This window comes from Jaculus jaculus, chromosome 3 (assembly GCF_020740685.1).
Source record: "Jaculus jaculus isolate mJacJac1 chromosome 3, mJacJac1.mat.Y.cur, whole genome shotgun sequence".
NCBI lineage: Eukaryota > Metazoa > Chordata > Mammalia > Rodentia > Dipodidae > Jaculus > Jaculus jaculus.
The window spans coordinates 151,244,893-151,267,548 of record NC_059104.1 but is presented as its reverse complement, the minus strand read 5'-3'; the positions used below and the strand labels follow the sequence as shown (position 1 = coordinate 151,267,548).

General features: G+C 48.1%; 1 protein-coding gene across 3 annotated transcripts in view; it reads right to left on the bottom strand.

Moving 5' to 3' along the window:
* Tm6sf1 (transmembrane 6 superfamily member 1) overlaps nucleotides 1-22,656 on the bottom strand; it is a 27,030-nt gene extending 4,374 nt beyond the window's left edge. The window contains exons 1-9 of one of the 3 annotated variants that reach the window (XM_004658227.2): nucleotides 22,489-22,647; nucleotides 18,423-18,526; nucleotides 13,944-14,041; nucleotides 11,030-11,133; nucleotides 7,972-8,054; nucleotides 7,259-7,380; nucleotides 5,172-5,276; nucleotides 2,189-2,281; nucleotides 1,885-2,004 (exon numbers count right to left, since the gene is read on the bottom strand). In XM_004658227.2, the coding sequence (XP_004658284.1) occupies nucleotides 1,885-2,004; nucleotides 2,189-2,281; nucleotides 5,172-5,276; nucleotides 7,259-7,380; nucleotides 7,972-8,054; nucleotides 11,030-11,133; nucleotides 13,944-14,041; nucleotides 18,423-18,526; nucleotides 22,489-22,580 (921 nt within the window). In that variant the 5' untranslated portion in view covers nucleotides 22,581-22,647. Of the gene's footprint in view, nucleotides 1-1,884; nucleotides 2,005-2,188; nucleotides 2,282-5,171; nucleotides 5,277-7,258; nucleotides 7,381-7,971; nucleotides 8,055-8,278; nucleotides 8,328-11,029; nucleotides 11,134-13,943; nucleotides 14,042-18,422; nucleotides 18,527-22,488 lie in introns of those variants that run through there. The other 2 variants (XM_045146594.1, XM_045146595.1) reach the window with 2 other exon arrangements.

The following is a 22,656-nucleotide window of genomic DNA, read 5'->3' as shown; positions in this document are numbered from 1 at the left end:
GAGAGAACAACCCGGAAGTGGGGGAGGATCTGGAGTTCCCCTTTGGTCTCTAGTGTTCAAGAAATCCCAATATCCTGGAGGTCGAGGCAAGAGGGTCATGAGTTTAAGGCCAGCCTGAGATACCCTGTTCTCAAACATGAAAACATACTTCCTTTTGTAGATTAATTTTGTCTTTACAAATGTACTTTTGCAACTAGTCTTATGTATGGTGTGTGTATGGGTATGTGCTTGCCACAGCATACATATGTGGAGGTTCAGAGGACAGCCATGGGGTGTTGGACCTTTCCTTCCACCTTGTCTGAGACTTCCCCTGTTTGCTCCTGTGAAGGCCAGACTAGCTGGCCTACAAACTTCAAGATTCTCCTGACTCCATCTACCATGGGTGTGGGCATGTTGGGATTACAGATACAGGCACCACTTTGCAGAACAGTTGAGCCTAAAGAAACTGAAAGTTGTCCATTTAGAGTTTATGTTAAAAGATGGAATTACCCAATGAGGAAGGCCTCTTCAGAAAAGGGGCAGGGAGGAGGGAAAGGATGGTACCAACATGGGTTGTTTACATACTAAATAAGTCCATATATAATAAAAATAATTTTTTTAAAGATGGGATTAAGGTCTGGAGAGATGCTTTAGTGGTTAAGGCACTTGCTTGCAAAGCCTAAGGACCCAGGTTTGATTCCCTAGTACCCATATAAGCCAGATGCACATAGTGGCGCATATGTCTGGAGTTTGCAGTGGCTAAAGATCCTGGCATGCCTATTCTCTCTCTCCTTCCCTATCTGCCGCGCCCTCTCAAATATTTTTTTCTGATTTATTTTTATTTATCTATTTGAGACACAGAAAGAGAATGAGTGCGAATGGGCACACCAGGGCCTCTAGCCACTGCAAACAAGCTCCACATGCATGTGCCACCATGTGCATCTGGTTTACGTGGGACCTGGAGAATCGAACGTGGGTCTTTAGGCTTCGCAGGCAAGTGCCTTAACCACTAAGCCATCTCTCCAGCTCTCGAGTATTTTTTTTAATTGACTTAAGAAAAAAAGATGGGGACGGGCATGGTGGCACACTAAGGAGGTAGAGGTAGGAGGATCGCTATAAGTTCCAGGCCAGCCTGAGACTACACAGTGAATTCCAGGTCAGCCTGGGCTAGAGTGAGACCCTACTTCGGAAAAAAAAAAAAAAAAAAAAGATGGGGTTGAGTGTTCAAGAAAGAAAAGAGCAAAGGAGGTGCCCAGTGCTTCCTCAGGCATCAGGTCTTCTGGTTGCTCTATCAGATCTTCTAGGAATAGTAATCCAAGCAGCCTGTGAAGGGCTGGACCCGGTGGCCTCATAAACACTGCAACTTCTTCAGCCCTGTAGACTCTAGTGTCCTTTTGCCACGATGATTCCTGCACTGTGAGTACATAATGCTCAGTTTCTGGATGAACCACTCCTCGTTCCCAGGTCACGGCAGTGGCTGTCAGGCAGGGCCCTGGCTAGGTGCCAGGACAGGGAACTGAATAGCAGGCCCAGCTCTCCAGAAGCAGAAAATACATTAAAGCGTCTGCCATGGTTCTGTGCCGCACAGTATAGCAGCAGCAGCATTCTGAACTCTTAAGTTAGACAGACTTCCTGAGGATTCTAGCTCTCAACTCCTTTATAGTAGTCCTAGCGTTCCTAGGTTAAGAAATCGTCCTGTTAACACTGACCTTGGGAATAAACCGAATGTCATTTAACCTTGGGTTTCTCATCTGCATAACTAGATGACAGCTACCAAAGGGTATCATGGTATCTTTTTTTGTTGTTGTTTTTCCTAAAGAAAAAACTGGAAAACTATTTCCCACTCCAAAACACTGAAAAATAGATTTTCATATGAACCTTCTCAAAAGAGGGTATTCTTAGTACCTGAGCTAGACCTCCAGCGTGCATGAGCGTTATGTCAGGCAGCCAGGAACATCCAGGGACCACCAAGCCATAAAGCGCAATCACGAAGTAAGGGACAGAATAGAACATGTAGGCCAGCATCTGTATTGAGCAAAGAAATAATCACAAATTAGCAGCCTGGCCTGAACAAAAAGCACAGAAGATTCACATTTTCAAAGATAAAATGCTAATTTCTATTTTCTACATAGAATCACATTTTCCCAGTTGAAAGAGAGAGAAAAAAATTAACTTGGCAAAAGCATCTTAGGCTTTGAAACTACTTGACCTGAATTTTAGGATAAGCAGCAGGATCTTTCAGGTAGGGCTCTTGAAATTGTGTGTATAATCGGCAGACCTCAGCTGGGCAATCCAAAGCAATCTAAGGACAAAAGTGACAAATTCATTATACAATCATGTCTGGTTCTGGGTTTGCTGATAAGGCGAAGTGTGCCAAGTTTAGTCACAAGCTATTCTGCATCTTACAGGCACATCACTGACAGAAAGCCTGCAGACCTCTCTAAAGGGACTGAGCCAAAGTTAATAGTGGAGCAGGAAATGGAAGCTGCTGCTCTCTGCTTGCAAATCATTCTGCTGACATTCCTAGTTTAAGTTTAGCTAGCCAAAGCACAGCCAGTTTCACGTTTCCTGGGAGTGACTAGTCAACCAGTCCCCGCTGGAAGAAAAATGCATTTCTGTGCCAAATTAATCTTTTTAGACTTTGCAAGATTCAAAATTAGCATCCTCGGGGCTGGATGGGTGGCTTAGCAGTTAAGGCACTTGCCTGCAAAGTCAAAGGACCCAGGTTCGATTCCCCAGTACCCACGTAAAGCCAGATGCAGAAGGTGGCACATGCATCTCGAGTTCGTTTGTAGTGGCTAGAGGCCCTGGTGCTCCCATTCTATCGCCCCCCCCATCTGGTCAAATAAATAAAATATTTTTAAAAAACATACTCGCCAGGCATGGTGATGCATACCTTGAATCCCAGCACTCAGGAGGCAGAGGTAAGAGGATCCCCGTGAGTTCGAGGCTACCCTGACACTACATAGTAAATTTCAGGTCAGCCTGGACTAGAGTGAGACCCTACCTAGAAAAACCAAAACACAAACACATAAAAAGTAAATAACATACACCTCTCTGGTTCCTTTGGGGGCAGTTAGGAACAATACTTTGAAAGCAGGGTTTTCTTGTCTGTCCACTTTGAAAGAGAGCAGGTTTGGTCCCAGCAAAATAGACTTTGGGCCATAGAAATAGACAAGTGTCTCTTTGGCACAGTACTAAGTTACCTCCGTCAAGCACCATTCCATATGTCATTGGCCATAAATGAAATGTCCCACCTAGATAACATTTAGATTATAGATCAGTGACAGAGATGGTTTAAAAAAAAAGGGCTCTTACCCAAAAGCCCACCCACCACGCATGCACACATCTTTCTCTCAGGTGCAAAAGGAAATTGGATACGGCTGTGCAGAAATATAGCTGGGTCTCATGTGCTGGTGTGTGAATTTTGGAAATTATAGCAAACCAGCCAAAGGCCCATCTTGTGGAGTATGACTTGGCCTTCTTCTCTTCCCTTCTCTTCTCTTCTCTTCTCTCCCTCTCTCTCTCTCTCTCTCTCTCTCTCTCTCTCTTTCTCTCCATACATATATATATTTGTATGGAAAGAGAGATAGATAATGAGGATGTGCCAGGGCCTCTTCTCACTGTAAACCAATTCCAGATACATGCACCACTTTGTGCATCTGGCTTTACACGGGTACTGGGGAATCAAAGCTGGGCTATCAGGCTTTTCAAGCAAGCATACTTAACCATTGACCCACCTCTCCATCCCTCTCTTCCCTTTTCTGAGTCTTTTTTCATCTCAGTCAACTTCTCTAGGAATAAACTGGCCACTCACAGGGACAACTCTTAAAACAACACCTCACCCTGATTCTTGAATGGCCTCTTTTTATAGCCAGAGAACCTCAGTACAATGGGTTGGTTACCTCAGTTTACACTGGCAGGTTTAGAATGGCAATTGTGATTGACGTGGATTATGAAACAAAATAATCATTAACCAAACTAATTCTGAGTTGCCCAAATGTGTTTCTGCTAAGAACAAGTTAAGAAGACTGGCTCACTGGGAAGGCTCACTGATTAGTGAAGACAGTAACAGCATTTGCTCAGTGAGTACTTTCTGTGAACAAGGTCCTGCACCAGGAGGTTGGCACCCATTATCTTAATCTTCAAAACAGTACTATAAGGGCTGGAGAGATGGCTTAGCAGTTAAAGTGCTTGACTGTAGAGTCTAAGGACCCAAGTTTGAGTCTCCAGAACCCACATAAGCCAGATGCACATGGTGGCTCACGTGTCTGGAGTTCATTTGTAATGGCTAGAGGCCCTGACATGCCCACATTAATCCCCCCCCATAAATAAAAAATAGTAATGAAATTAAAAACCTGTACTATAACGTGGTCACTGGTATTTTACAGAGGAGAAAACTGTGGGTCAAAGAAATTGGATCATTTTCCTAAGGCAACACAACTAACAAATGGCCAGAATTCCAACTCCAAAGCTTATAAACCTTGTTCTTAACCTTGACACTATAAAAGTGAAAAGGGGCAAAGAGAAAAACTTGAAAGGCCATGTGTCCTCATGTTTATCAGACTACATACCTGTTGATTTACTCAGCATTGCTCTGGCCAGTGAGAAGTTCACATAACCCTACGTAAATGTGAATTGTTGGTCAGGCTCTGTCCTCCCTCCCATGATCCCCACTCAAGACCATCTGCATGTCCCCCGTGCCACCACTGTACTGAGGTTTCATGGAATCACCCTAACCAAAAATATTCACATTTAAGCCAAACATAGTGGCATACGCCTTTAATCCCGGCACTCAGGAGGCAGAGGTAGGAGGACCTCTGTGAGTTCAAAGCCAGCTTGGGACTACAGAGTGAGTTCCAGGTCAGCCTGGGGCTAGAGTGAGAACCTATCTCAGGAAAAAAAAAAAAAAAAAAGCAAAAATATTCACATTTAAATTGAAAAGACAAAGCTGAGAGAATGAGATTTGACAAGTAATTTTTCTGGGGTCCTAAAACAAGGACAAGATGATAGTTTTGGATAGAGCTTGACCTAAGGACCTGAATGAGGTGGTAATCAATAACCCAGGATGAGCTGCCCCTTGAGGGTGCAGGCCTGAGGGAAGTGGCAGGAAGCCAATTTAAAGCTCCAGGTTAACAAGTCATTTGATTTGTGGACATGCACACATATTCACTTTGATATACTGTACTTACCAAACCTCTAAACAGGCAGAACCCAGTTGCCAGGAGGAGACACAAAACCAACATTAAATCAAGCGGTCTTCTCAGCAGGTCCTTTGCTTGGGCTTCTTGAATAACCTAAGAGAGAGTTTGTCGTTATAAAACAGCCCCACAGAAGAACCCGAAGTCCACTTAAGCAGTATATGGTATGATGTGAGAATATTGAAGATTCACAATTCATAGCCTAGGCCACTGACCACGGGACTTAGAGATTCCCAAGTTCTAGTTTCTTCTGTAAATGAAGAGATTGGACCAAATGATCTTGAAAGGCCCTTCTAAACTCTAGTCCATATTTTTTTCATTCATTTCACACACCAGGCTAGTGAGCTCGTGAGCCTCTGGAAAATTCTCCTCTCTCCACCTCCCATATCACCTTAGGTGTCCTGGGATTGCAGAAGCCCTGTCACAGCTTCTGGCATTACATGGAATCTGGGGGTCACAATCAGGTCCTCACGCTGTGTAGCAAGTACTTTATCCACTGAGCCATCTCCCTGGCTCCTATTTATTTATCTTGAAATAACATTTTCATGATTATAAGAATAAAATACATTTATTTGAAAAATAAAACTGTAGAAAATAATCCATACATCTGTTATAGCACTGTTAATAATGGAGATGTTCATTTTCCCATCATACATAGTTTTGTGGGGGTTTTGAAATGGGGCCTCAGTATGTCGCTGAGACTGATGTAGAAACTCTCTTTGTAGCCCAGGCCAGCCTCCAAACTCACAATCTTCCTCTTCTACCTCCCCAGTGCTGAGATCGGAGGCATAGACACTGCCCCCACACTGACATAGGGCCTTTCAAAGCAATGAAGCAGGGGCTGACGAGGTTGCTATTTGTGTAAGAGTGTACCAGCTGCCAGTATGCTTGCTTGAGTTTACACAGCACATCTAAATATTTACAAAAGAAATACAAATGTAAACTAAAATGTATTTTAGCACTGGGGGTACAGTTCAGTGGTAAAGTAGTTGTTTAGCATGCAGGTGGCCACAGACTCCATCCCTAGCACTCCCAAAAAGCTATTTAATGAACTCTACTCTTAAAATGTTTCTGTAAAGCCAGGTGTGGTGGCGCATGCCTTGAATCCCAGCACTTGGGAGGCAGAGGTAGGAGGATCGCCGTAGGTTCGAGGCCACCCTAAGATTACATAGTGAAGTCCAGGTTAGCCTGGGCTAGAGCAAGACCCTACCTCAAAAAAAAAAAATGTTTCTGTAAAGTGAATAATTAATTATGTCTATCTAGTCATTTATATCTTCACATAATAATTTTGCTTAAATGACCTTGCTCACGGATCTAATATTCATAAAAGAGGAAGAAATGAAGACTTTAACATAGTACAAGCCAGGCTACCTTAATCACTTTGTGAATGGTCAGGAGGGGTCACTGAATAGGTCCTGCAGCCAGCGTCCATTGGCCTGGATATCTTGGGCCCCATGGCTTTGTGGATTACCTTGAATAGCAGTAGCTCCCAGAGGTGCCTATGTGCTCTCATCCAAGCCATTAACAACTGAGGCAGGTCCCACACTGGAATTCACCTAGCACCCTAGTGCAGTATGGGGTGGCAAGAGCCAAGGTCCACTGACACAGAATGTTCCCAAAAGTGTGGCCTGGCTAAGAGAAGTGAATGCAGACCATCCACCCCATTAAGAAAAATGTCAACAAATGTTACACTTCAGCAGTCAGACTCAGTACCCACAAATGCCCTTCCCCTTGGAGGCACAGTGCAATTTAGTGACCAGGCAACAATAACCCTTTGAGAACAAGGTTACATTTAAACAAGAAAATTAGGGCTGGAGAGATGGCTTAGCAGTTCAGGTGTTTGCCTGTGAAGTCTAAGAATGTATGTTTGACTCTCCAGGTCCCACATAGCCAGATGCAAATTGACATAAGTGCGCAACGTCACACATGTGCACAAAGGGGCGCATTATCTGGAGTTGGTTCACAGTGGCTGAAAGGCCCTGGCATACCCATTCTCTCTCTCTCTCTTTCCCTCTTTCTCTGTCTCTCTTGTAATAATAATAATTAATAATAATAATAAAAGAAGAATTTAAAATCACCTTTGTGGGATAATTTTGACTTTCTGATGGCTGATTATAGATTCTGAAACCAGCCCAGACAGGAAGACAGGTATATAGTATGCTTAAGAAAAAGGCAGGGCAAATTCGTGTTCCATATTTCCCTATTTAAAAGAGAGAGAAAAATAAAGTCAAAAGTTTTCCCAAGCATATGTAAGTACAAGTAATATTTAAGATATCTCCCACCTCAAATCATCTAAAATTTTGCTATGGACCAGGCAATATGTTGTATAAGATGAAACCAAAAAAGTTAATTTAAAACTATTAGATGTTCACTTAACATCAATGTCTCATCTATACAATATTGGAAAAAAATATATTTGTATATCCTAATTTTCTCCATGTGTCAATAACCTCTTTTACTTTAGCCTTCAAAAATCTTAATCTCCAAATGTACTTAACAAGTTTTTCTAGTGTGTCAGGAGTTCTGTATAGGACAAAAAGTTGTAAAAAACATTTGCACATCAAAGTCACCTAACTGTTCAAGGCACTCTGCTGAAAGCTGTTCTCTCGGGCACTTCTGCAAAGGTGAAAGCGTAGAAGGGTAGAGGAATAATCTTGCAAACCCAGTGTTCATAAGGTTGGCATCCAATCACTTTATTATAAAGCTATAAAATGACTTCCCTGCTTAAAAGAGCCTATTAGTACCAAAAAAAAAAAAAAAGGAAATGAATGTTAAGGTGAAAATGCCTTACCTACGATATTTCCAGGCACAAAAACAACAATGCTCATTATAATGGATCCGACCCAATATAAGCCAATGGTTCTGTAACTTTCCCTGTAATAGCAAGAAGAACAAAAGTCTTGGTTTGGTGAATGTGTGTTTGGATACTATTGGCCAAAGGACGGTTGTCATCATTGTTTCTTATTCTAACTAGCAGAGCACATGAACAGAAATGTACTGAATCGAGTAATGCGCACCGCCCTAGTGACCATTTCCCCACGTGATCTACTATGGGGGTTTCTTTGTGTCCTTTGACTAGGAAATTACCCTTCCCTTACCACCCTGATCTGCTGCAGAACCGCACTGTACTCATCGGTGACCAGACTTCTGCATTTTCCCGTTGCGTGTGAAGTTCACAGCATGCAAGGAGAAAGAAGATTCAGAGAAGAGACACTGGACCCATATTTTAAATCACTGTATGTACAAGTAATAGGATGTAAATGGCTTCCTGTGGCAACATAGAGTTCTGACCAAAACCCCAGGGGTGGAGACATGTGTTCTGTGAGCTATCAGACATCTGCCCTAATGTCAACTATGACAAAATTTCCCTTCAACTGATAACCCAGCAACTGCATAGCAGAGGCTGCGAGGACTCGGGAAGTTGACGCTCTGAGAGAAACAGAGGTGGGAGCGCTGGGTGTTTTCTGCCCTGCCTCAGCCCACAAGCTGAATGGACCAGCCCCACGAGGATGTCTCAGGAAAATAGACTGTCCTTGACTGCATGATGGGGAGCAAGGGGACACAGCCGATGAAGCTGCATTTCAGCCTTCCAAGGGCCAGCACCGTGTGACTTTCTCTAACTTAGAGCCAAGTGGAGGCTGGGGAAGGTAGCAGCTACCTTGAACCTTCTCCAAAGAATCCTTCCTGAAAGACTGTGCCTTCTGGGCTATCTTCTGGATAAGATACGGCTATTATACTCGTGAGTTCACAAAAACTACGGTTTCCTGCACAAGACTGAGCCGGTTAACATTCCATCCTGGGGAGGGGCTCACAGGACCCCACTCCTCCCAGAGTAGCTATTGACAGCTAATGGTTAGTGGTGGAGGAGGAAGAGGAGGAGGTGTGTAAACTCTGGTAAATTGTCTGTACTCTATTAAATAACCCCACCCATGCTCACGTAAGCAACCCTACTCATCAAACTCAGTGAGCCAGTGTCTCCCTCTCTCTCTCTCTCTCTCTCTCTCTCTCTCTCTCTCACACACACACACACACACACACACACACACTCACACCACAATGGAATAAGATGGGATGAAGAAGCAATTTAGTGGGAAAGGGGATAAGAGGTAAGTAGTCAAAAAAAAAAAAAAATATATATATATATATATATGAAATTGTGAAAATTGAGAGAAAGACTGCCTTCTTGACACAGAAAGAAGCTATGGGTAAACCACACTGGTTGGGGTGTGAAAATTCAGACACTGCTTAATTCAGGGACTGGCATGATGCAAAGACCCCTGTCACAGAAGTCTCCAAAGAGCGCACGTGTGCCCATGAGCCACAGCAAGCATCTCACGATGGAGAGTATTAGTACCCAGAAAACAGCAACTTGCTGTAGACTTCATCCCAAGGACACTCACTCTCTCAGGGGATCCAGCCACACAGCTATGAAGGGAATGACCAAGCCCCAAGCCCAGGTGCAGCTCCAATACCTGGAGCTATCGCTGAAACTCTACACTGAAGAGAGATGGAGGCTTTGAATTGAACTTGCTGTACTTTGATTCCTAAAAATACGAGTGTTCTTATTAGAAAACATAAGCAGACCCTGATTGGACCTGAGATCGGCTTCACATGTGGGAATTCCTGCCAGGTACTGAAAACCTAGTCAGAAGCCTGTGGCTGGGAAGGTCATAGTCTTAGTAGGGAAGCTACTACTGTTGTTTGGCTAACTGGATATGTTATGCTCTCTAAATATTTATGTTTATGCCTAAATATTAATACCTCACTGTTGGTTAGAGGAGCTTCTTTTTTTTTTTTTTTGAGGTAGGATCTCACTCCGGCCCAGGCTGACCTGGAACTCACTATGGAGTCTCAGGGTGGCCTCGAACTCACAGCGATCCTCCTACCTCTGCCTCCTGAGTGCTGGGGTTAAAGGCGTGCGCCACCATGCCTGGCTCAAGAAGCTTCTCACTTTTAGACAGCAGTGACCACTAAGGAGACTCAAAACACATCAGAGTGCTGGGAGGAGGTGACAGTGGAGTGCTCAGCACTGAGACTTCTCAAGTCACACCCTCCACGGCTCAGGGACCTTTGTGGAAGAGGTGGTAGAAAGAATGTTAAGAGCCAAAGGATGGAGCAGAGTGCTTTGACATGCTGTCTTCCAGATGCAAAGTGGGCGTTGCATATACGTCCTCACAGTAGCTGTCACTGCCTATGCCAGATCTGCATAATAGGAGGGGAAAATGACAAAATAGAAGAAGGGCCAATTGGAAAAAGGGGGTGCAATGGAAGAGGGCACAGAAGGCAAGACAAAGGAGAGTGGTGGTGTGAGGGGATAACAGTCAGGGAACATTGCATATATGTATGGTGGTTATTAATGAAGTATATTTAAAATTTTTTTTATTTATTTGAGAGCGACAGACACAGAGAGAAAGACAGGTAGAGGGAGAGAGAGAGAATGGGCATGCCAGGGTTTCCAGCCTCTGCAAACGAACTCCAGATGCGTGCGTCCCCTTGTGCATCTGGCTAATGTGGGACCTGGGGAACCGAGCCTCGAACCGGGGTCCTTAGGCTTCACAGGCAAGCGCTTAACCGCTAAGCCATCTCTCCAGCCTAATAAAGTATATTTTAAAAAGAAAAAAAAAGGCCACAAACTAAAGGGTCACTCTGCCTGAGCTGTCACCATGGTCAGGGAGCAATTCAAAGGGATATGTTCAAAAAGGCAGTGGTACAAGGAAAATAAAGCCACACCCAACTCATGCCTATGCAATGCACACTCCCATCTAATATACCTGTTTATGTATTTGCCTCTATGCGCATGGCCCTTATCGGTTACTAAGGAGGCCCACACACCAAATGAATCAACTTACTCCCATGCTATGGCTGCCACCATCACCAGGTACATCAGGTAATGAACAGAGCCGTCCCAGTAGCAGATCATGTGTCCGTAGGCAGTGTTCAGATAGGGTTCGCCCTAAAGACAGCATTAAAAAGACATCTACTTCAAATACGACTCAAGCATTTAAGTGCACAACACCAGACCTATATGGCAAATAAAAGAGCAGAACTAACTGGTGTTACTCTAAGATGAAACTGCTGCTTATTGGTTGGTGGGAATGTGAGAATATAACTTTACCCTTGGGGCCAAAACCAAGATCTGCCTTGACATCAAGTAAGAGAATGCCTGAGTAACTGGCCTACGGGGGTCCATACAGGTTTGTAAAATAACACAAAGGCATCGGATGGTGATGGCTACATGGGCGATCCCAGCCAACTCGCTGAAGCCAAGCCAAATCCATACCTACTGGTTCTTGGCTGCGGCCAGACAAGCGGCAGGGGAAGAGCCAGCTCCCCAGAGCCCCGGGCTAGTGGTGATTTATTCATGCTGTTCCTACGGCGGTCCGGGCAGAGGATAGGAGAGGTGCTCCTGTCCCAGTTCTACACACAGACAGAAAGCACGGAAGCGGGGTTGCCATCAACCGACCCATCGTTCCACCTGACAGTTTTGTTTTGTGTACACAAATGAGGTGAGAAACTATGAACTCAGGTGGTTCTGTTTGCTGTGCGGGGTGTAGAGAGCTGTTCTGCCTCCACCCTGTCTTCCTTTCTTCCTTCCCCCCATGTGCGATGTGCGTGCACCCTGGCCCACCTCCCAGGGCTCCTTAAAGCGCCAGTGCCATAGGCCCTTTCCCCGACAAGGAAGCGTGAGCAGCCAGCCGAGCGAGCGAGGCACTCTCTGAAACTTCATGTTTCCCCGGGGCAAGGACTGTTCTGTCGTTTCCCCACCAATGCAATCAAATCAAGATCAAAGCCACAGTGGAGGAGGAAACAATACCAAACCTGGACTAGACCCATGCCTGGCCCATGCCCGTTCTCTCGGACATGCTCTGGCTGGATAATTGCTTCCCGGTTCATGGCTCCGGGCAGTAATGCCTCCACGCCTGGCTCTCAGAGCCGGCACTGGCCTCTGCTGGGGGCTGGACGGACATCTTTTGACTTGATGGTCCACAGGCCCTTTAGACTCACCCAAACCCCTCTAACTCACCCCTTCTCCCTCGGGCCAACGCCCATGCGGCCTCTCTACACTGGTGGTGAAACCATCAACTTCCCCAGCTCCCCCTCACAGGCTCACCCTTTACTTCTTGCTCCCATGCAGTCTTTTGGCAATTTGACCTCCATAGAGTCACCCTGGGCAACCCTCCCATTTCATCACAGCCTCCCCAGGCCCAGCGTCCCCCAGTGGACCGCCCGCTACATTTCCCAAAGCTCCTCTTGCCTTCCCTTCCTCCTGTCCGCCCCACTCCAGCGCAGATGAAGAGTCGTAAGCCTCCCGTGTGGCTTATTATTTCTCTACCCCACATGCCTGCAGGACAAAGGCCCCCCTCTGTGTAGCTACTGGGTCCCCAGACCATGCCACAGCTGTACTCCAGCTTTCCTTCTCATTTTCTCTGCTAGCACCAGGCCTCATAGATCAAGTCCTGAGCAGCCCAGCCGGCGGTGACATCTGCCAGATGTCCTTTAAGCACCCACAACGTCACCTGCCCCCAGATGAGCTCAACATGAAGCCTTCGACTCTTCAGGGGTGACAGGGCTGCTATCCCCCCACCTTCTAAACCTTTGTCCGAGCTGTCCATGGAATGCCTTTCCCTTCCCTGCTCCATCCTGAGAACACATGCTCCCCTTTCAGCCATTCGGAAATGCCCTGGGAGTGCCAGGCTTCCCGACTCCCCCCCAGAGTCTTTTCAGCTGTGCCTAACAGTGAGCCTTCGCACCGTACCTAGGACAGTGCCATTCCCCCGCAGCTCTGGACAGTGAGCTCCCCAGGGTGGGAGGCAGCACCTGCTTCAATGACGCTCTGCAAAAGTTAACCCGTCCTCCTGTGCGCTGGACTTCACACACACGGCCAGTGTTCTAACAAACTCCAAAGAGGAATCCAAACGTCCTCTTGGCCTTCACGCCGATCATACCCAACTGGTTCCCAATCCCTACTCATTCCAGGCACGCAAAGTCCCTGAGGCTCACCCCCTCTCTGCTTCCCCTGCGCTGCCTCCGGACACCATCATGCCCTTGCTGGCCCTGCAGAAGCAACCGTGCAGATGTCTCAGCTCATGCAAGGGACCCTTCCCTGCAAGCCTTATTGCTTGGTGCAAACTCTCCCCTCATAGACTGTACGCCATGTAAGCCCCTGGGGTGACATACAAAGCTCCTCACTATTTGAAACAGAGAGAGAATATACTTTCAGCTCCTTTCCTGTGGTGACCTTGAGTTGACTACTTAACCTTTCAGGGGCTGGATTCAGCTCAGTATATAATAAGACTGCTTTCTTCAAGTGTTATTTTAGATAGAAGGGTGTTAATTATCATAATCAAATAACTTAGGTACTTATGTAGTTATGTTTGATACTTCACAATTTTTTTTTTTTTTTGAGATAGGGTCTTAGGACATGTAGCCCAGACGTGCTTCAATTCTCCTACCTCAGCCTCCTAAGTGAGGCATGAGCCACCATGTCCAGCTTTGGTAACACAGAAATTTAAGACTGCTTTGGGATTTCAGAGAGCATAATCTAGTGACAGCTACCCAAGCGCTTAAACTCATTTTCAAGCTAGGTGCCTCAGGAGTGAGGGAGGGCTGGTAGGGGCAAAATGCCTTGTGTGGTTCACTTGTCATGTGAGTCCGAGCCTAGAATAGGAAGAGACCTGCTTCCGCTAAATGAGAAGACTAAAGGAAGAAATGCTGTGTCCGTGGCCTGTGTTTGAGTCACATGACCAAGGTGCAACCTCTTACCTCTCTCAAGTAGTGTGTCATGAACCCATCAATGATGCCGTCTTGCTCCAGTCCTATGATGAGGTTCACCACGCTGGTGAATCCAAACACTGCGTACACTAGAACAAAGGAGATGCAGGAGACAGGTAACAAGCTCGGCACATCCACCAGTCATCACAGAATGTTGCTGAGAGTGCTCCCGCAGCCCTCGGTGGGGCCTCCTCCTACCTGCGTGGACCACTATGTTCCTGCCCCTCACTTAGGGAATATGCTTCAGGGAGACAATGACAGCACCCCAGAATACACTGTCAGTCATCCCCACCATCCTCCACTTCCCTCAGGTGGATGCCCACCTTGGCAGCAGGAGCAAAGCCAGCAACTAGCTGGCTAAAGAGGCACACAGTTGACCACCGGGCTTAGAAGAATGACTTAAAAGGTGCCTTAAGAGTGTCATCTTAATGTCTGAGACAGACCAATTCAGAGAGTGTCCAACATCTTAACTAGTCCACCCTAGAGATCTTTAGACAGGTAACTGATGTGCAAGTGACAATGTGTGTGGCTTTAAGAAAAGGGCCAGAGGCTTTTTGTTTGTTTGTTTTATTTTGTTTTGTGTTTAGAGGTAGGGTCTCTCACTATCCCAGGCTGACCTGGAGTTCACTATGTAGTCTCAGGGTGGCCTTGAACTCACAGCACTCCTCCTACCTCTGCTTTCTGGGTGCTGGGATTAAAGGTGTGCGCCACCATACCCAGCCCCCAGAGGTTTTTAAAATGCATACACAATGCTACAACTGAATATTCAGGGTGGATAGATGTCCCATTAGAAAATCTTACCAGTTGTGAGACTTTCCTAAATGGATTTAAAACTATTAGTAAAAAAAAAAAAAAAAAAAAGATATTAAAGTAGAAGAGAGGGCTAGGGAGATGGCTCGTCAATTAAAGGAGCTTGCTTGCAAAGCCTGTGGGCCAGGGTTTGATTACTCAATACCTATATCAAGCTAGATGCACAAAGTGGCACATGCATCTGGAGTCTATTTGCAGTAGTAAGATGCCCTAACATGCCCATTGTCTCTCTCTCCCTCTTCCTCTCTCTCAAATAATTTAAAATGTTTTTAAAAATAAAATAATCCAGGTGTGGTGGCTCACATCTTTAATCCCAGTACTCAGGAGGCAAACATAAAAGGATTCTTGTGAGTTCAAGGCCACCCTGAGACTACATAGTGAATTCCAGGTCAGCCTGGGCTAGAGCGAGGCCCTACCTCAAAAAACCAAAATATATAAATAAAACAGAAGATGGAATAGCAGGAAATAAGAGAGGATTCAGTAGAGGAGTGTGTGAGGAGGGAAGAAGGAGGGTGCTGAAAAGGGATTATATAACTTTTTTATTTTAATTTACTTATTTGAGAGAGAAAAAAAGAGGCAGAGAGAGAGAGAGAAAGAAAACATGCCACAGAAAAAAATGTCTATTATATAATCACATTACACTATTAGGACATTACAGTGTACAACTGTATCAACCACGTGCCCAAATAGAACATCACAATAATCAACTGTGACATCACAAAACTTCTATGACATCACAGTTTCGTCCCTGTGACATCATAATACCCCCTAGGGCATCCCAATGCCCTAAAGTGTTACCACAATACCCCACTGTGACATAACAATGCCTAGATTATCATCACAAAACACAACTGTGACATCGCATTGTCCTATCATGACACCACAATGCCTCAGCAAGGGGGAGGGAGAACTACAGGTGACCAACAGCTGAGGAGCAGAGCTGGGTATCAGTGCAGTGGGCGATCAGGTTCAGGACACGTAAGTGTGTCCGGAAAACTTCGGTTTCAGGGCTGGGGAGATAGCTCAGTGGATAAAGTGCTTGCCTTGAACGCTTGAGAGCCTGAGTTTGATCCCCAGAACCCGTGTAAAATGCCAGGCATGGAAATGCCTGCCTGAAATCCCAGGGCTGGGGAGGCAGAGAAAGGAGGCTCCCCAGGACACACCTACCAGCCAGTCTAGCCTACTTGGTGAGCTCCCGACCAATGAGGGACTCTGAAAAAGAGGAAGATGGAGTTCCTAAAGGGTAACATCTGAAGTCTTCCCCTGGCCTCCACATGCACATAGCTGCATGTGCACTCACATATGTGAACATGCATACACACGTGCGTGCCACACACAAAATTTAAAAAAGAAGCAACATTTTCAAGTGGTGACAAATTGGAGTCTGAGACTATGGAGTCAGCAGGGGTGGTGGAAAATTCCAGTGGTGGGTAAGAGGAATGGCTCAGCGACTAAGGCACTTGCCTGCAAAGCCTAAGGACCGGGGTTCAATTCTCCACGACCCACACAAAGCCAGATGCACAAGGCACGCATGTGTCTGGAGTTTGTGTGCAGTGGCTAGATACCCTGGAGTGCCCATTCTCTCTCTCTAGCTGCCTTTCTCTCTTTCTCAAATAAATAAATAAAATATTTTAGAAAAAGAAAAAGAAAACTCCAGTAGTGAGTATAGAAAGGCTGTGAGAAAGAAGAGCGGAAAAGCCTCATCCGGCAGGAGTGAGGCCTCTGTGCGCCCCTTGCGGTGTGCACGTCCCTGGGCCCCTTGGAGGCTTGCTGTTCGTGTCATTTTGCCTCCAGGACCATTAGCCACCACGCATCTTCCAAGAAAGGAGGTACTGGGTACGTCATCCACTAGTGACTGCTGACACCCATGGAGGGTCAGATGCTCTCTTAGAGATGACAATGTGATCTCTGCCTCCTGGTGGTCGAGAAGCCTGACCCAATGCCTGACCCTGAGGCTGCAGGGTCCTCAAAGTGGGAACAGAGCCAAGTACACAGGTGAAGGATTCAGAATGGGGGTCCCTTCTTGAGGGGTATGGAGTTAAGTGTGGAGTAAGAGAAGGGACAGAGTGCAGCAGGAGATCATCCTAGGGGGTAGATTGGGGCCACATCTAAGCAGGTGGCATGGGACAGGAGAAAGGACCTGGGCTCCAAAGAGAGGCCCAGCTCATGTCCCAGCCAGACATGAAACCTTAAGCCTAATTTCTCTAAGCTTCAGTATTTGATGTGTAAATTAGGAAAAACTGGTCACATAAGTATTCTTTTCCTTCCCACCTTTGTCAAAGCCCATCACGGGCAAAGAATTCTCCCCACACCTTTGATGATAGGCTGGTCAGACAGCTTGTTGGCCTTACGTAGTCAGCTCCAGCCAAGGCTTAGAGACATCCCTTTGCTTCCGTTGGCCCTCGGCTCTGGATCTGCCATGAGGGAGGCATGCTCTGCGGACCCCTGAGGAGACCTAAGGAACAGCTCTGAATCTAGCCCACAGCCTGAAGCAGAGGGGCAGCGGCCAACCCACAGTCAGCGAGCAAGAAAAAGAGATGCCTATTGCTGTAGATGCTGAGATGTGGGAGTGTTTGACATCAGCATAACAAAAGTAGACACTTCATAAATAAAATGCCCAGTAAACTGGGGAACGTGGTGGCACACGCCTTTAATCCCAGCACTCTGGAGGCAGAGGTAGGAGGATTGCCAGCGTAAGACTACATAGTGAATTCCAGGCCAGCTTGGACTAGGGCAAGACCCTTCCTCATTCAAACAAACAAAGCCGCAGCAAAGTACCTGGCCACAGGAAACACGCCAAGGGCAGTCAGAGCTTTGCCTGAGACAACACGCTTCATGGAAGGGCAAGGGCATGGTCACGGTCATGACAAGGGGGTCAGTGTTGTTCTCACTAGCTCCATGACCCTCACCACATTTCTATTTTTTAATATTTTATTTTATTTATTTATTTGAGAGAGAGAGAGAGAATGGGCACATCAGGGCCTCCAGCCACTGCAAACAAACTCCAGATGCGTGTGCCACCTTGTGCATCTGGCTTACATGGGTCCTGGGGGAATTGAACCCTGGAGTCCTTTGACTTTGCAGGCAAGCACCTTGATCGCTAAGCCATGTCTCCAGCCCACATTTCTAGTCTCTCTGAGCTTCGCTCCATCGACCAGAAGATAGATATTTGCTGTGAGGATTAAATAAGACAACATTGTTGAAGGACTTTGAGCCAGCACACAACATACTCAGTCATTTTCGTTTATTTAACATACACGTTCCTTTGTCTAATCTGAGTCCCCAACGAATATTGATGTTTGTCCGACTCCCTCACGGTAAGTGTTATTGTCTTCCTCTTTACGCAAATGTACACACTAAGGATGGCACATTTCACCACCAGGCCAAGATACTGCAAGTGGCTGCCGAAGTTAAGAGCATACTGGGGACTCAGAAGAGTAGGTTCTCTGGCCCTGCAGTCCTCCTCCACCAGCACCCTACCTGAAAGGTGGGCGCTGCAGCCTGGGAGGGGCCAGCGCTTAGAAGGAAGGGCCTTGTTCTGTACGGTGCCATGCTTCCAGCCACCATTACTCAGAGCAATTGCAGCCCAGGAGGAGGAATATGTGCCTGAGGGTCCTGTTACTGAGTGAATGCAAACCGTTTCCCTGGGAAGAGGCCTACCATAGAATAGTGGGTCCCGGGGTGGTTTTCTTCTGACCAGGACTCGAGCCAACAGGGCCACCAGGAGCAGGATGAGGGCAGCAACCCCCACAATTGTCCAGGAACTGTAAGGACCAAAACAGGGCTGTGGTCACTAATCACAACAAACACAATGGTGCCTGGAATTTCCTGACTACTAAAGGCATCGCTCCCCTCCCTCCTCCCCAGCACTGAAGAGTTAGGGCAGCTTATCTGCGGCACTTTGACCTCTCTTGATACAGCCAGTGACACTCGGGGACCAGAGCCCGGGGTCATCGTTCTCCTCTTCCATCTGTATCTGGGCACAGATATTGGCCATCTGGTTCTGCCTCTTCCCCACCTTACCCAGCCCCTAATATGGCTGCTGGCCAGCTGCCTTAACCTTCCTGTTCCTCCAACCCTCCCCCTGGCAGCTGACAGGCCTAACCATTAAGTCTGCCACTTCCTCTGGGCCAGCCAGAAACCCTCACACTGGGCACCACGAGAGCCAGACCACACACACCTTTCAGGGAGACAAGTGCATGCTGTTCCATTATGAGGCAGGCCTGTTGCGGGCCCCGGGGGTACCAGATTAATACAAGGACTGTCTCCGTGGACTCTGGACTCTGCCTCCCATAGGGTCATGCCATTTCCCCAGCACTGACAGGGCTTCCATTCTACCCAAAGGGCTCCGTGGCCTGCTACCCCAGCAGCAATCCAGGGTCCCTCAGAGCTGCTAGAAGCACCACTCCTCAGCCGAGACCCCGCCGCACCACAGCCCAAACACTAGGATGTCCTGCACCATACACCCCTGGGAAAGAAGAAGAAAACGGTGGATGGAGGGAGGGGGAGTGAATGAATGGATGACGGGCAGATGGAGGATGGACGAACGATAGATGATGTAGGAAGAAGTAATTGCTGGAACACATCTGTGATGAGAAAGAGGTTGGTTGTGTCTACATGCTGGTTAGAAATAAAACATGGGGGTCTGGAGAGATGGCTTAGCAGTTAAGACACTTGCCTGCATGCTTAATGAGCAGGGTTCATTAGTACCCACGTAAAGCCAGTGGCACAAAGTACTGCATACATCTGGAGTTCGTTTGCAGTGGCTAGAGGCCCTAGCACACCCTGTCTGGTTTTCTCTCTCCTCTTCTCTCTTTCTCTCTCCCTCCCTCCCTTCCTCTCTCCTTGGAAATAAAGTATTGAAAATAGAAATAAGGGCTGGAGAGATGGCTTAGTGGTTGAGGTGCTTGCCTGCAAAGCCTAAGGACCTAGGTTGGACTCCCCAGAACCCACATAACCCAAACGCACATGGTAGCACATGCGACTTTGTTTGCAGTGGCTACAGGCCCTGGTGTGCCCATTCTCATTCTCTCCCCCTCTGATAAATATTAAAAAAAAAAAAAAAAAGAAGTAAAACATGGGTGTTTCTGGGCATGCACACCAGTGGATGATCCAGAGCCCTCCACTTTGGTCCCACAAGTGAGAGAACGAGGAAACTGCTATGAGTCACAAGTCTGATGCCTGGGCTGAGGCCTCTCCTGGGGAAGGAAGTGGCTAGGTGTGCTCCATATGCTGCAAGGCTCTGGATCATGAGGAGCCTGAGGTTAGTGCTGTCTGCTAGGCGACGGTGGGTATCAAGGGCTGAGCTCACAGCCAGAAAACTCACAGGCCTGGGGCTCTGCTGGAGTACAAGAAGGCAGCAGTGTAAACTGGTTCACGACATCCTCTCTTTCACAGCCCCTGCCTCTGAGGAGGACCAAGAGCAAAGGAAAACTAGGGTAGCAGGTCATCTCTGCCTCCCACCCCCTCCCTGGAGACCCTCTGGGGACAGCCAAGTGTAGCACCTGCTCAGTGCAGGCGGAAGCAGGTCTAACAGGGGCTCTGGGTGACAGTTAAAGAGCAACAACTTCACCCAAGGAGGAAAATGTTGTTAGTTTGGGGGGAATGGGAGAAGTTCTTGATGCCCTTTTGGGAATACTGATGGATGTCTGGATGAGAATGACAAGAGAGGAAGAGAGAGTGTGTGCAACCCTTTGTGGACCCCTCTATCTGCTCCGCCTGTTTCTCGGAGTTTTGGAAAGCCCTGGTGGGAAGGAAGCTCAAGTTTAAGAAAGGGAAGCGTTAACTGAAAGCTTGCTACACATCAGAGCTGCAGCTTGGGAAAGTGCGCTCTGACCGCAGGATGCAGCTCGTGTGTGGGAAAGGTAAAGCCCCCGGGGCTGAGAGGGCTCACAGCAGAGAGAGGGCCTGGCTGGGAGGACCCATCAAATTGACAGTCAGCAGCAAGGACAGGGAAGAGGGAGGGCGGGAAACCGGCATAGAGGAGCAAAGGTGGCTTAGGCCCCGCGAGTGGGCTGGGGTTGGGGCTGAGGGTTAGAGATGTGCAGGGGACTCAGACCAGAGAAAACTTCTGCTACTGTCCAACTCAGGGGGGAACCAATGCTGGGGGCACTGAAAGAATGGAACAGACATTAGACTTGTGTGGGGGGAGGGCAGGAGCAAGGTCCTGGAAAAAAAAAGGTGAAGATGGGGGAGTCATGGGCCAGTGGGACTTTTACCTGCAGAAGGACAAGAAAGAATTATTCAAGATTATTCACGGCAGGGCTGGACGGGGTGATCAGTACCACACAGCGATGCAGAACACAGTCCCTGTTCATCTTCCAGTGGCTGAAGACCAACTTTGGGGTCCATCCTCTAATCTCTACTCTCCTTCCTGGGCTGCTCTCCCTCCAAACACGTGCTTCCTCCACTTACTTCCGGGTCACTACTCACCCTTTCCCCTGCCCGGCAAGGCTCAGTTCCCAGATCTGGCCAAAGCTGATGTGTTCCCACTTCCCAGAAGCCTTCCCCAACCAGCTCCCTTCCTAGTCGCTCCCTTTCATTGCCTTGGCAGTGTGTACCTGGTGATGTCTGTTTCACTGCATGCCACCCCAGCCTTTTATAGCCAGGTTCCCAACACCTGCAATGGGACCTAAGCACATGGAAGTGGTCAATAAATGTCCACTGGACTGTACGTGATGCTACTTTAGGAGCTAGGATCCCCTGGCACTGTCCACTGATAGGCACGTGACATCTGACTGTCCAGAGTTACTTCTTCCAGGAGATGCACCAAAGGCTGGGTCAGCCCAAGGACAGACACAGCCCGTGCCGAAAGTGAGCGTTCAGTAGGGTGCTGGATAAAGTGACCACAGCACTGCCCAGGGTGTACACTCTCCTCACCATGCCCTCCCCCTACGCCGTGTCTGAAGGACTGGGGGGGGGGAGCGGGGGTTCAGGGTACTACTGATGCAATTTCCTTAGCACTAGCTGCTGTGCGAAACGGCGGGTTCCTTCCTCCTCCCCACGGACAGTAACCAACTTCAACAGGCGTGGAGGCTTGGCGCCTTTCCACTGTCTGCCCAGGCACTCAGCTGCCCACGGTTGGCGGGGACAGGGAGGCGGAGGGGGGGGGGGTCAGCCAGTAGATCCCTTTGGAGAAGTGAGAGACAAGCCCGGGACCCACAGCTCCAGCTGCCTCCTTCAGCCCCACCCATTTCCTTAGCATTGAACCGCTCAGCTTCTGTTTGGGCTGCGCCCAGCCTCGGTTCCACTCACAAGGCGCCTTTCACAGACGGTTCTCACCGGGTCCTTACGACAGTGCGCAAATACAGTCCATTAGACAGACCAGAAAACTGAGGTCAGGCCATTCCCCCTTAGCGGCAACGCCAGGCCAGAGCCAGCGCTATCCTGCTAGACACCCCACAACAGTTTCTAAAATTAAGAAGCATTAAGTATGTCAAAGTCCATACAAGGAAACGTTCCCGTGAAAATGGGAAGGGATCGGGGCGAGGGCAGGGAGGCGAGCATGGCCGGAGCGGGGCTCCCCACTGGCGCCTGGGCTCCTCGCGGACAAGGAGCATTGCGGTAGCTTGACCGCGGTCACCCCGACTCAGGGCCGGCGACAAGCCCGTCACCTCCCTCCCAGCGCTGGACCCGGGTCCCATCCGGACGGACAGACGGACGATCCTCCACGGGACGCACCCCCCACCCCCGGCCTCCGAGCCGGGACCCCCGGGCGCTCACTCACTCCTGCTGGGCCGCCAGGTGGTTAAAGATGTAGGTGACCGGGATGGCCGAGAGGGACAGCACGAACACGCCGGTGGCCGAAGAGGCACTCATCGCCGCCGCCGCACCGCTCGCCCTTCACCGCATGGCGAGAGCCGGGGCTCCCCGTGCCCGGGTCTCCTGCGCCCCT